This window comes from Aspergillus fischeri, genomic scaffold (genome assembly GCF_000149645.3).
Source record: "Aspergillus fischeri NRRL 181 1099437636245 genomic scaffold, whole genome shotgun sequence".
Lineage (NCBI taxonomy): Eukaryota > Fungi > Ascomycota > Eurotiomycetes > Eurotiales > Aspergillaceae > Aspergillus > Aspergillus fischeri.
In genome coordinates this window covers 343,256-356,749 of record NW_001509773.1, presented here as the reverse complement: position 1 = coordinate 356,749, position 13,494 = coordinate 343,256, and the positions used below count along the sequence as shown (strand labels likewise).

The 13,494-nt window shown below is 51.8% G+C and overlaps 7 protein-coding genes across 7 annotated transcripts; 2 read left to right on the top strand and 5 right to left on the bottom strand.

Annotated features, from left to right (window-relative positions):
* Positions 1-138: 138 nt before the first annotated feature.
* NFIA_102580 (uncharacterized protein) lies at positions 139-593 on the bottom strand (the record flags this gene model as incomplete). Its single annotated transcript, XM_001266669.1, has 4 exons — positions 139-259; positions 312-356; positions 411-487; positions 537-593. The coding sequence occupies 4 exons, from the start codon at positions 591-593 to the stop codon at positions 139-141; spliced, it is 300 nt and encodes a 99-aa protein (XP_001266670.1).
* A 162-nt stretch (positions 594-755) lies between these two features.
* NFIA_102570 (putative extracellular sialidase/neuraminidase) lies at positions 756-1,976 on the bottom strand (the record flags this gene model as incomplete). The annotated part of the gene is made up of 1 exon (XM_001266668.1): positions 756-1,976. One exon carries the CDS (start codon positions 1,974-1,976, stop codon positions 756-758), a length of 1,221 nt encoding a protein of 406 aa, XP_001266669.1.
* A 1,845-nt stretch (positions 1,977-3,821) lies between these two features.
* On the bottom strand, positions 3,822-4,806 carry NFIA_102560 (uncharacterized protein; the record flags this gene model as incomplete). Its single annotated transcript, XM_001266667.1, has 3 exons — positions 3,822-3,863; positions 3,918-4,272; positions 4,331-4,806. The coding sequence occupies 3 exons, from the start codon at positions 4,804-4,806 to the stop codon at positions 3,822-3,824; spliced, it is 873 nt and encodes a 290-aa protein (XP_001266668.1).
* Positions 4,807-7,110: 2,304 nt separating this feature from the next.
* NFIA_102550 (putative MFS multidrug transporter) lies at positions 7,111-8,760 on the top strand (the record flags this gene model as incomplete). The annotated part of the gene is made up of 3 exons (XM_001266666.1): positions 7,111-7,287; positions 7,344-8,164; positions 8,211-8,760. 3 exons carry the CDS (start codon positions 7,111-7,113, stop codon positions 8,758-8,760), a joined length of 1,548 nt encoding a protein of 515 aa, XP_001266667.1.
* A 26-nt stretch (positions 8,761-8,786) lies between these two features.
* Positions 8,787-10,439, bottom strand: NFIA_102540 (putative MFS multidrug transporter; the record flags this gene model as incomplete). Its single annotated transcript, XM_001266665.1, has 3 exons — positions 8,787-9,602; positions 9,650-10,144; positions 10,197-10,439. 3 exons carry the CDS (start codon positions 10,437-10,439, stop codon positions 8,787-8,789), a joined length of 1,554 nt encoding a protein of 517 aa, XP_001266666.1.
* A 606-nt stretch (positions 10,440-11,045) lies between these two features.
* On the bottom strand, positions 11,046-12,395 carry NFIA_102530 (TauD/TfdA family dioxygenase; the record flags this gene model as incomplete). Its single annotated transcript, XM_001266664.1, has 4 exons — positions 11,046-11,205; positions 11,265-11,570; positions 11,616-12,102; positions 12,146-12,395. The coding sequence occupies 4 exons, from the start codon at positions 12,393-12,395 to the stop codon at positions 11,046-11,048; spliced, it is 1,203 nt and encodes a 400-aa protein (XP_001266665.1).
* A 694-nt stretch (positions 12,396-13,089) lies between these two features.
* On the top strand, positions 13,090-13,456 carry NFIA_102520 (uncharacterized protein; the record flags this gene model as incomplete). The annotated part of the gene is made up of 2 exons (XM_001266663.1): positions 13,090-13,116; positions 13,166-13,456. 2 exons carry the CDS (start codon positions 13,090-13,092, stop codon positions 13,454-13,456), a joined length of 318 nt encoding a protein of 105 aa, XP_001266664.1.
* Between the last annotated feature and the right edge of the window lie 38 nt (positions 13,457-13,494).

The window sequence follows — 13,494 nt, the reverse complement described above, 5'->3', positions numbered from 1 at the left end:
CCTGCTGTGTAACGGTGCTCTGTTTGCACGGGGATAATTGGCCAATACCTGACCGGTCTAAGAGAATATCCACAAATCATACGATGAATGCATGCTATTATTGGTTTTCTTCCTGTACGTACATGCTGGCAGTCACAGCTACAGCTCCAGTTTATGCTCCGGTTCGTCCTCGCAAAACACACTCCAGATGGGTACCGGTTCGTCGCTCTCGTGCACGCCGGGTTTCAGCAGTGTCTGTCGTCCGATACACATGGGGCCTCTGTTTTGGTCAGCATGCTGAATCAGTTGAAGGACTCAATTGGCAGACGTACGTGAAGAATCGACATGGCTTCTTGACCGATACTGTCGTCACCTCACTGTAGCGGTCAGTCAGCACTATACTGCATGCGCTATTTGCATGTCAAACGTACTAGGAATCGATGTTATGACAATCGCCCATGGGCACGCTGACTGTTTTGCTGCCTTCTTCGATAGTTTCCAGCCCGATCTGCAATATCCCTGTCAGTGGTGCATTGGAGTGAGAGTGGATTACTGACAGTGGTGTTTTTGGCTGCGGCCGAGACGACCAAGAGCATGACCCAGGAGAGACGCATTTTGTAGCTATTGTGTATCGTATGATTAGTATGATGGAGAACAGAATAAAGAATCGGGAAGGAGTATTTATTTCGTCCAAACTAGGGATGGCAAGGGATGAGACGCTCCCTTGCGGATCTATACATGTAAACATTCCCACCATCGCGATGAAATGACGACACCTAATTGTTAGGACCATTCAGGATCCACGACAGATTGAATCTCCTCCAGATGATCGCCCGATACGAATTCTTGCCCGTGCCATCATTGAAGAAATCGCTCTCCACCAACGCCCCAATCTTATAATCCCCCGTCTTGGTCATACTCGAATAACCCCCCTCATTACCCGCCCCGGTAACCTTCGCATCCTCCAGCTTCCGCCCGTAGTCGAACTTCTTCGCATCCTCATCATAGCTGATCCGCACGCGCATCGCCCGCCGACTCGTCCCCGACGCGGAATTCAAAAAGATCGTCCGCGCCGGCGCATCGCTGTTATACCGCAGCACCGACCCCTGGCACGCCGGGTCCGGCAACCCGGTGTCCGTGGCAAACGCCCCGAAGCCCTCCAGCGTACCCCGCGCCACAATCCGGTACCCCTTCTCGCTGGGCCGGTCATTGCGGTACAGCTTCCCGTCGGGCGTCTGCACGATCGTCCCCTCCGCCCCGGCGCCGGTCAGCCGCTGCACGCTCCACGTGCGGTTCCCCGGCGCGCCACGCCCGATAATGTTGCGGCCCATGGAGGGGATGACCAGCTCGCCGGTCGTCAGGCGGATGCCGTTGCCGGGGCCGACAGCGTCCCAGGCCCAGCCGTTGGGGGTGAGTTCCTTGGTGAGGTCCACGGGCTTGGACCAGGTGTTGCCGTCGTCTTTGGACTCGGTGAGGTACAGGTGTCGGCGGCCTTCCCAGGTGGAGTCGATTTTCTTGGTTACAGTGCCGTCGGGGAGGACGTCCTTGCCTTTCTGGCTGTAGGTGGCGCCGTTCCACGAGAGGAACAGGTAGATGGTGTTGTCGTCGTCGACGACGGGGGTGGGATTGCCCCAGGTGCCGGCGCCGGAGCCGACGACTTCCCGTAGAGACTCCCAGTCGGATGGACTGGCGCCGTTGTTGGTGGCTGTCTTGGTGCGCTTGTAGACAAGGTTGATGTCGCCAAAGTCTCGGTTTGTGTGTCGGCGGCCCTCGGCGAAGGCGAGGATGCGGCCGGTGGTGGTGCGGACTACGGCGGGGATGCGGAACGAGTGGAAGCCGATTCCCGTGGACAGTTTGTCTGGTGAGGCCATGTTGGCGCTGCGGAAGAGAGGGAATTCATCGTGGTAGGGGGCGGCGGACTTGGCCGGGTCGTTGATTGCCCATGCTGGGAGGAACTGCACAAGCAGTGCCAGGATAATGAAGCGCATCGATTGCATCTTGCTAGTTGCTGGACAACATTACGGCAGGAGACGGTCGAGGAGATTTTATAGCCATTGCGAGAAAAAGCATCCTGATTGAGTTATCCAGACATTCTTGAATATCAACGCACGTGGGCGTGTCTTGTAGCTACCTAATATAACCTCGTGTTGATCAGACAGACCTCGTATACGATCGACATTCACGCCGTATTCATTCTGTCACTTATTATGGCAAGCAGAGACTAGCGAATACGAACTCGGAAATTAGACCGACGCCTTGTCAAGCTAATAAGCCTGGCCCTCTTCATTGTTGTGTAGTCGTAAGGTATGGTTCATCCTGCAGGATGACTCTCCGTCAATACGATGACTATGCATCGCAGACTACCCATCCCGCTCGTGTTCATAATCCCTGTACTCGAACTGCACGAACGGGCATATGGTAACTCCTTGCAGTCAGGGGCAGTAAGGATGTTCGACATGTCTACCGGAGGCGACAATACTGAAGGAAGGTCGTTCATAGGCGGAGCCCTGACGAGTGCTGCGAGTGTGGCAAAGATATGCTTCGAATCAGTCAAGGTCACGAACACTGCAATTGTCGTCTGCTATACAGACCCGACTTGATTCTTGCTGGTCTTGAAGCTCTCCCGTTGTCGGTGGATTCAAGGACATCTGCTCTACATCTGCTCTTGGTCAGGGGTAGCTACCAGTGCCTCGGCCTTACAGCGTTTCTGGTGATGACTGATGAAAGAAATCCATTATTTCGTTCACTTGAACCTTTCCGAAAATCCCCTGCCAAGCACATAAGTCTTCCAAGATTGGCCACAAAATGCGAGGGGAGCACAGGTACATCGTCACGACATAGCACATGGCCAGGTTCACCTTGGCTTATGTGCCAATCATCCAAAGTGTTCCCCGTAGCATCCAATTCCCAGTCGTACCAGCCAATCGAGGACTCAAACTTCTTTAGTGTACGTATAGAGTTAGACAGACTAGAAGTAGAGGGGGAAGGGTAGTTCTGCAGGACTTCTCGAGCTAAGCATGACATGAAGCACAGAGATTCCTCGCCAGGGAAGGCAGTCTCGGTGCCTGCATGCCTTCTCACTTTGGTTGTCATATCCTTGGGAGTGTCTTTATGAACTAATCTGTCCGTGTACGGTTAGAAAGCAGAGTCTCTCCAGTCAATAGTAGACAAAGTCTACTCCGTACTGGGAAAGCAGAGACACTGTTATTACTTGTAAGCTTCTTGTACAGACAACCATTGAAATCTAAAATGGTCATAATAAGATCAACTGCATTGAGCCACTCCCTAGCTTTGCAATTCCAGTTTAACGACAAAACATAAAGAAGATTCAAAGTACGAAACCGGACTTTGCGGAACGTAGACAGCAGAAGAAAAAAAAAAAAAAAAAGCATACGGCATCATTCAAAGCCCAAATGACCACCTCTCTTGCTTATTGTCCGTGGACTCATGAGGGATGTAATTAGGGTCGAGGTTGTCGTCAGGTCGTCGCTGGAACTTCCATCCTCGATGTCTGGTGCTGCCAACCTATCCATTTCCTGTTCAAGCTCGTTCTCAATGTTCATCCCTTCCCCCATCTCATACTCTACAGGCTCATTGCCCTCACTCTGTCTACCTTCATCTCGAGCTCGTTGTTCACGCGTAGGACACACGTCGCGGTAAAACATTGGCGTGATATCAAGGCCATATCTGGGACATCGTGTACTTTCACCTGTTGCCATTTTGAATAGGTACCCTGTTGACTGTCCTGGGAAACGTCCTCAAACGAGGCAGCAGGCTGAATCCATAAGAGACATCGACATGATGCGTGCATTTGTATACGATGTAATTACCTCTGCACATTTCTATCGGGTGGTATGTCGGAATATGTCGCTTGATTCCGGAAACTAGTAAAGTAAGTGAAAAGTAGTTGTTTCAGATCCGAGTGCTCGGTAACATACAGTTAACCCAAGCAGACTCAACCAGCAGACCTGCAAAGACGTTCTCCAAATTGTGCGTGCTGCTCCCTTCACCTGCATGGCCCTCTGGACTCTGCGTTGGAGCAGTCTGAGGAGCAGCGCTGCTTTCGGGCCCGATATCACGAAGTTCTCTTCTGCAACCACACTCCGGGCAACAGACTGCGTGGACCACCTCAAAGTTCCTAAATCCCAGACGTTTTGATCACTTGCAACACCACGTGTAGTGAGTTTCCCAACCTTGGAGACACTGGCAAGACGCACATCGGTAACGAAATTGGTAGACACTCTATGAATGGTGATGCCGTAAGTCAGAGGAAGATAGTTGTTCTTCGTAAAGCTAGTACTAAAGTACAACAATAAGTACGATAGGTGGTGCCACTTGATAACGGGCATACAACAATAGCTTGCCCCGAATCGAAACAGGCGCCGTTGGGCTATAGAGGCGCTCTTTGATGGATTTGCTTCTAGCCCAAGCTTGAAGTTCCTTCTTGATGAATTCGCCGCCGCCATCCGTATGGACGGTTTGGACCATTATGCCAGCGTGTTCTTCCTCCTCGATGAAGAGCTTGACGTGTTGATAATCCGGACCGATACGGAATTTGAAGCACGTGTGTTTCGTTGCGTTTCTGGGGAGGTTGTTTCTGATAGTGGTTGTCGAAGGTGGAGCTGAACTCAGTCGAGGCAAAGCTTGTAACCCTTTAGGAAGGCTATCTGCTGGAAAGCGTCTCTCGGAGGCGGACGTCCACGATGCTGCGGGAGTACTGATTTGTTTGACGGAGGGAGACTTTTGACGCGTGGTCGCAGTGTTCGACAATGAGGAGGTGAACTCTGCAGGAAGACTCATGCAGAGTGAGGCGGTAGAGTGTGCCATAATGTTGACTCCTTGGAATTTCAATATCTCTCTCTAGATATTTTCGGTTTTTATTGCTTGAAAGCCAGTAGCTTATATGGATATACAGATACAAGGATGCAAAGGTAGTAGAAGAGAGAAGGAGAGCATGATAGAAAAGGTTTTATACCCATGATGGAGAGCACAGTGGTGAAGTTTATAGAAATTCAGATCTCTGCTCATTTGGATATCTCCTTTCATATCAGATATCTCCAGTGTCATTCACTGTCCATCGGCTGTGGAGTGGATATGTATGCGTAAGGGTCTACATGTTTCCTTGATTCAGCGGAACCTGCCTTTATCTACAGTGAATGATTCATTATTATATTTGGCGTACAGGTAGTTATGAAGACTCCAGTGAGAAGAAAACAAATTTCACATGGATAGGGCTGAGTCTCAGGCTTGGAATTCACTGTGCCAATCATGGCCTTAGTCATGCTTCGGACTGAAGACAGAGGAGCAAATAGCAAACAGTCAACCCGTATACGGATGTTAGAAATAGTCTGACTCTGTTATAGTCAACCTGAGCATTTGGCCACAGATCCAGCATCATGTACGCCGGTATATACTTTGAAGCCGTTGTAATATATCTATTTTACATTGGAGTTGTATATATACCGGTTACGAGGATGCTTCACTTCCACTATGTACTTGTCCCTCAGACGTAAATCAAGCCAAGGATTAGAGCAAGTTGCCACAGCTACAATATCGACTTCTTGCAAGTCAAAAGTAGTATCTAGATGTATGTAAGCGTAAGGATCATACCATCTATCTCCTCCCACCCTGCACTGTTCTTTGACAGTCATCCGCAACACTTACTCTGGCCACATTTCGAGGGTGATGTGAAACGCTTCCCAGTCTTCAAGCTCAAGCTCAATTGTGTCAACCGCAATGGTAGACCGGAGGTACTTATTTGCATTTTTCAAAGCCACTGCCGAGGCAGGGTCAAGGTACTCGCAGATCAGTAGGTGAATCTCTGCTGGGAGATTGAGAAAGGTAGTTGTGGATGCCATTATGAAGCGGCTGTTGTGCTCAAATTGAATTAATTAGAAAAGGAAGAAGTGATATGATAGTAACCCGTACCTTAATGTCTGGATAGACGAACACCTGGCAAGGTGAGAGATGAGAAGACAGAGAGATTGGTCTTGGAGAGTACTGGCCTTCTCGGGTACCATGCCTCACATTGACGGTCACCTATGGATCAAGAACCTACCCTCTGCACATGAACGGTGAATGAGTAGACAGTCATCTCTGTTTTGACACTGTAACCCTGTCCTTACTTCCTTGATCAACATCTCCGAAGGTGTGCGATGAGCTACATGATGCGACACTCAGCGAACCAGGGCCAGTCATAGTTCCTGCTCTCTGTGAAACAACTAACACTATTTTCACCTGTCACCATCGTAACATAAAACCGTACGAAGCAATGAGTATTCGAAAGAGTACTGCTTCATGCGCTAATGTAAAAGTGCATGAAGTGTGCATTGCCAGACTATTGCCAGCTGAATAACGGAGCCCTGAGTCCTCTGTACGAGGGAGCCTGAGTGAGAGCATTAACTTGTCTTCAATAAAAAGTAGGCTTCTGGCATCAGAAAGAGTGTCAGCGAAATTGGCCAGGAGCTTAGGTTCGGTCTTCGTGCTTTAGGGCTGTTGCGCTGCCTCGATGACAGCATTGGTAGTCATGGCAGTTGCTTCGATGACCGCTTGATGATTATCTGAAGATATAGTTGTGTTTGACCATAACTACTTGGAGCAATTCGAATGACTTTGACAAGCGATTCTAGCTACTGTTGCACGCAGTAAGACTTGTAGTCTGCCATAGCCATCTGCAGACAAATGATCCTGAGTTTCGTGCGGCGTCAAGAAATTCCGGCGATACCAGAACAGCTCAAAGCTCAAAATCGATTATATTGAGAATCTTTCGTTTAGAAAGCAACTCCCATCCTACGACAAGATATGAGCAGAAATCGACGATTGAATGTGTTGAAGAAAGCCATTGCAGGACTTTGGTGGATCTCGTATATAGACCCACTCCTCACAACTTCCTAAAACGGAAGCCCAGACTCAACGCCAAGAGGCCAAGCTTCTATGTACCATGACACTATCCTATATGGTAAAGATGCGTGGACGAACGTGGATTCAATTCTCCGAGTAGAAACTTGTTCTGGAAGGTTGGCCTCACCAGGTGTCTTGGCTGACAGGCGAGCAGATTCCTCCATGCTTAGAAATCAGAATGTCCTGTAGATATAAATTGACATCGTCGACAGTTGATCCACTAAGATGAGAATGACTATGGAGGATAACTCAGTTGGAAAGATCCCAGCCGAGATGGCAACCCATGATATAGAAGAAGACAGCGAAGCACGCATCGAAAGACTAGGCCGCGAGCGACCACCCTGCTTCTCCAGCTTGTGGTCCGAACTAACCTTTTGCTTCTCAATCGTCATGTCACAAATCCTCGCTGTATGACCTCCCTACTTGCTGTCGGCCCTACCTCGTGAATTGACTGACAAGCCTAGGAATACTACATCTCCGGCTCCAACATCCTCCTCCCAACCCTCATTTCGGCCCTGGACATCCCCCTCGCCTCCTCCATCTGGCCCTCCACAGCGCTGTCCTTAGCAGTAACCTCCACCCTCCTTATCTTCGGCCGCCTGGCAGACATGTATGGCGGCTTCGCATGCTACCTCTTCGGCGCCGCCTGGCTCACCATCTCCTCCATTCTCGCGGGCTTCTCGCAAACCTGGCTAATGCTCGTCATCTGCCGCGCACTGCAAGGCCTCGCGCTCGCTGCATTCTTGCCGTCTGGCATGATGATCCTAGGCAGCGTGTACCGCCCCGGACCGCGGAAGAACCTCGTCTTCAGCGTGTACGGCGCCTGTGCGGCGCTGGGGTTCTTCGTGGGGATTTTCTTCTCGGGGTTGTGCGGGAGGTTTCTCAGCTGGAGGTGGTATTTCTTCATCGGGGGGATTCTGGCTGCGGTTACGGCTGCTACCTCGTTTTTCTCGATCCCGAGTGATTTTGCGGAGCGCAGGAAAACGAGAAAAGTTGGGATGGATTGGTTGGGAGCTGGGCTGCTGGTGCCTGGGCTGGTGTTGCTGGTGTTTGCTATTGCGGGGAGTGCGCATGCGCCCAGGCAGTGGGCGACGGCGTATATCGATGTGTGTCTTGCGCTGGGGGTGGTGCTTCTCGCGGTGTTTGTGTATGTGGAGGGTTGGGTGGTGGGGGATCCGCTGGTGACGGCGGATGTGTTTGCAGTTAAGTACATGAAGCCGTTGCTTTTCTCGCTTGTTTGTTTGTATGGCAGTTTGGGGATTTTTTTGCTCTATGGAGCATTATAGTACGTATCCTTTCCTGAGCTTTGTGGCCACGCTAACGCATCGCAGCATGCAAAGCATCATGCACGCCAGTCCGCTGCAAATCGTCGCATGGACAGTCCCCATGGCGTTTGGAGGCTTGCTTATCTCGACAGTAGGCGGCTTCATCATGCACCGCATCCCCGGCACGATCCTCATGCTCATCTCCTGCCTGGGATACATCGGTTCAGGCCTCTTCTTTGCCCTCATCCCGGAGAACGGAGGGTACTGGGCGTTTGTCTTCCCGGCCATGATCTGCGGGACAATCGGGATCGACATCAGTTTCAACGTTACTAACATCTTCATCACGAGTAACATGCCGCTGGAGAAGCAGGGGCTGGCGGGGGCGCTGATCAACTGCACGTTGCACCTGGGGATTGCGCTGCATCTGGGGTTTGCAGATATAGTGCAGGTCAACACCGACGAACAAGGGCTGAGGAAGAGTTACCAAGCCGTATTCTGGTTCCAGGTTGCGCTGTCAGGGCTGGGGCTAGTGGTGAACGCGTTATTTGTGAGGATTAGTCGGGCGAAGAGCGACCTGACCGTTGATGAGAGGAGGGCTTTAGAGAGTAATCTATAGCATGTACACTTATTACAAAATGCAATCTACTCCCTCTGACGCAGACGAAGCCTCTCTCCCCGCCAATGCAGCAGCGCCGTCGGCACAAAACTAACCCCCATAATCAACGCCGTCACCACACCCGCACTCCGCGCAACACCCACCCTCTCAAACATCGCCGTGAACCAAAACGGCCCGATAAATCCCCACTCGGACCTCACAAAGTTGATAAACACCCCGATACTCCCCGCATCAGCCGGGTACGCATCAACCGCATACGTCGTTAGCACCGTGGTAACAACCTGGTTCCCAAACGCCGCGACTCCCGTCCCCACTACCGGCGACACGGTCCACACCCCTTGCTTCGCGTGCTCCGTGCACACCAGGAAGACGACCATCCCGGCAATGGTCAGCAGAAAACCGATATAGCTAAGCCAGAGGCGGAATTCAGGCGGCGGGCGGCGGGAGATGCGGCGGGCGCGCAAGGCCATCCATGTGTCCGAGGCGTGGCCGCCTAGCTGCTCGCCGAGGAGGGAGCCGATAATGAGCCCGAGGAACTGCAGGCCGAGTTGCTGGGCGTTGAGGGAGAACTTGGATTGTAGCAGCTGCGGGACTTCGACGGAGTTGAGGACGCTGCCGAAGAGGAAGACCATTGCGTAGGCGCACGCGGCTGTCAGGACGGGGATGTTGGTGAAGAGGGTGAGCGGGTGGTAGAATTCGTGGAGCGTAAAGGGGGTGGGGTCGATGCGTCGGAGGGAGAGGTATTCACGTTGGAAGGTTGAGGTTTTGGAGGTCATGTCTGTGCCGATGTAGCGGGTCTCAGGGCCGAAGAAGAGGTAGAGGATGAACTGGACGGCGTTGGTCTGTCATAGTCAGTGATAGCTCATACGCAGGATAGTAGAGAACGTGCAATTGCCAAAATCCAGTATATCCACTTATATCCCACGCGCTGCGCAACAAACCCAAAAATGAACGGCCCAATCGGCACCCCCAGCGTGACCATCACCGTCCAGACACCCATATACCTCGCTCTCTCGCGCTTGAAAAACGTCTCCGCAACGACCGCACTCCCAATCGCCATTGCAGGGCAGATGAAGAACGCAACGAGCGCCCTACACGCCGCCATAGACGCATAATCCGGGCTCTTCGCGCAACTGATATTACACACGCAGCTTAGCACAAGCGAGACAAGGAAGATAGGCCTCCGTCCGAAGCGCTGGGAGAGCGGTTTCCAGACCAGCGGGCCGCCGCCTAGTATAGCGATCTGCAACGAGGTGAGGTAGCTGACTTTTTGGATGGATACATCCAGATCGACCGCGATGTCTTCGTACGCGGCGATGATGCCTGCTGCGATGAAGGTGCCCATGAATGCGTGGAAGGCCACCAGGAGGAGGTTGGTTATTCTCTGTTTTCTTTAGTTGCTATCACAGCTACTCCGTACAGTAGGGGCAAAATACCTTCCATAAAGGCCAGTTGTATGGATCCGCCGGGTCCATGCTGGGGAGAGGGTCGAGGTCCAGGGTGCCATGTCGCTTGAGCAGATATGCACGATGAGGCTCGGATAGTTCGCTAGCTGGGTCTGGTACGATGTCGATGTCTGCTTCTGCTTCTGCTTTTTCGAGAAAGTCAGACTGCGATTTTGTCTTTCTGGATGTGTCGTCCATGGTAATGGTCTGTTCCGGCAGGTCGATAGATGGCATGATGATGCTCAAAATGGTAGAACAACCGTTAAATAAAGGTCCTGGGACTGAATCAGGGAGACGCCCCTTATCGCTAAATGAGAAGCGGGGATTACCGTGATGTACAATAGTCGAGATGACTATTGGTTCCTAGTGAAGCTATTCAGTCTAGTGCCCGGTAGTTGTTGCTACTTGCTTGCCGTGGGGGAGTCCGGGGAGGACTCTCCACCCGCTGATACGCTGATCCTCCACGAAGCCGGGGATTTTGTGATCTCGGAAGACAGCTGTCATTCCTTGCCGAGGCTGGGTCAACTGCCGATTTGGATTCCGATGGATACATAGTACAGGTGGATATCCTGTCAGCATGATGGCATCTATTCATGTCAGTCCAAAGAGTATCGAGTCTTTATCCCTCCATACGTCACAATCTGTTCACTATTCTAACTTTTATATCACAAAGTTACAGCCAAGGACCCGGAAGCTTAACAGGGCCTAAAATGAGGTACATAGAGTTCGCCAAGTATACCAAGTCGGTTCCTGCAGCCACAGAGCTTATCAAATTGGATTCGGCGCATACCACTAACTATAGATCTTCTGCTCATACACTCGACTGTCTGTAGTCCTAAATTAAGCACTTATATTCTTCTTCTGCACCTTTGGCTCCAGAGGAAACACCTGCTCCTCCGGCGTCACATTTCCATACACAATATCCCACCGCTCCCGCAGAGGTTCAGGCGTCTCCCAAGCATTTTCCGGGTCCCGCAGCCAGAGCCGTAGCAAATGTCGCCTGCGACCGTTAGTATACCGTAGTTATATCGTATAGAAATTGACAGGGGAAAAGCTCACTCTTTCCCCGGCGCATCGCGGAACCCCTTGCGAGCATGGAAAATACTCAGGTTATTGATATACTGCACGTCTCCCTTCTGGAAATCCAGCGCGGCGCTGTGCTCCTCCGCCAGGAAGTGCAGCACGTCGAGCGCTTCGGCCTGCGCCTCGGTGATGGGCGGGATATTCGCTGAGCGGGGCTGGGCGAGGAAGCCGGTGAAGTAGCGGCGGGCGTATTGGATGAGGACGCGCTCGGGTGTTGATGCCGTTGCGTTCTGGTGGTAGAGCAAGGGACGCAATGTATACGGGCGCTCGGGGTTATTGAAGCTACGCTGTAAGCAAGAGATTAACTGGGCGAGAGGGCGCACTCACCCATCCACAGGCCAATCCGTTGCCAACGTCCGGATCAAATCCGGTCGTTCCTTGGCGAGGATGTTGTACACGAGCCAGCTGCTGGAGATCTGGCTTTCGCCGCCCTCTGCGGCTGTCTGTAGACAGAGCAGCGAGACGATATCGCCTGCGTCGGTGTGGAAGACTTGTTTGTCGGCTGTGCTGCCGGGTCCGCCGATGTTGCCTGCTTGATCGGTGCGAGTCAGGTCCTTGATGTGCGCGAGGATGATGGATGTCCCGTCCGCTTGTCGTTGGTCCTGCTGCCGGCCGCGGAGGCTGCCAATATGCGAGGATACGCCGGCGTAGATGAGGATGTTGTCTTCGCGGGAGTACCGATCGATGTCTAGGCCGCGGAGGACGAAGAAGCCTCGGCCGTTGTGGATTTCGTGCGATAGTTCTCGCAGTATAGGATGAAGAGTGGGAAGGGGGAATGTCTCCTGATTGATGTGGCCGGGACCAAGGCCCAGTGCTGTGGAAGTTAGACATGCCCTGTGACCGGTTCGGCAACTTACCCTTGAAGCTATTCAACGCAGCGTGGATCTCCTCTCGCTGCGCGTCATTGAGCTTATAGATCCAATCATCCCGCTTTTCTATCTCTTTGCCCTCCCAAACAAGAGGAGAAGAAAGTTTCTCGGGGAAGCCAGGAGGAAGAGACTTGGGCAGGTCCTCGGTTGCCTTGCGACGCTGCACGCGCGCGAGATACTTTTCGTAGTCTGGATGATACTGGATATCAGGTTGACTAAGTGTCTGAATTTCGACCATTTTGTTACCTTGATTCTAGGAATATCTTTGGTTGCCTACTGCAAGGTGGGGGGTAACTGGTATATAAGTCCCCGCAGGCATCACATCATCGGATGCCTGTATAGCGAAGTATTGCACCATCATATGTACTACACTAGACTGCCATCCATTAGTATGTCCCCTCTGTAATCAAGGCTTCTCGTCAAATTTCCCGCCATTCCGTCAAAATATAACTGAACTCATATATCACCTCTGAAGGGCAGAAACCACTCTTGGGGGTCGGTCTAGCCTCGGTCCGACCATTGAGGATTTAGGGCCGACAGATCTACGACAAATCGACAAGACCTAATGTTTTTCTATCTACTTCTTAGGAGTTATGATAGTAACTAGTAAATGGGCGTCTTCCACTACTTTTCGCAGCTGCCTCTAGACTTCGCCGTCTCATCTGGAAGCACTGCCTAGCCCATCGTATAACGAATGCTCTTAAGCCTGCTGAGCCAACCACATAACGCACCAAAACACCCAGCCACCGACCATCCCATTTATCAACCGCGAGTCTCGGCAGTCGTGCTGGAACAGGGATTGGACCTGGAAGAGACGACTAGCCTGGACTCGATATGGCTGCAGCCGCGGTGGGATGTGCTGCACCTCAACTGGACGCGACGGCGCTAATGTTGTCAGGGGGAATACAGACGACCCTTCAAGTCCGACCGCCATGTTCCTGTGGCGGGCGGAGGAGCTGGTGATGCAGCCTCTGTCATGGCGGAGATTATCAACCTTTTTGCTTGAAGACGCTGTTAGATGGTGCTGATGCGTCTGACAGCCCGTGGCTTCTTTATCGCGGCGTGCAAAATAAGGATGTGGCTGACATCGCGTATTATGTGGAAAGTCAAAATAGGCTCAACATAGCAATGGCGGCTGTTTCTCTGCATATCACCGGGGAAGCAGCTCTAAGGTCTGGCCTGGTCTGGTTGCTGGGCAATGCGCCTGTTCAGATGGTTGATGTTGGTGATGAGGATCAGTTGAGGGGTTTTCAAGCATTATCCGGGGATTATACATTGGAAAAGGAATCAGCTGTGTAAACGCTCTTTGAAGTATTTACCAGTTCTTGGTTCCAAAT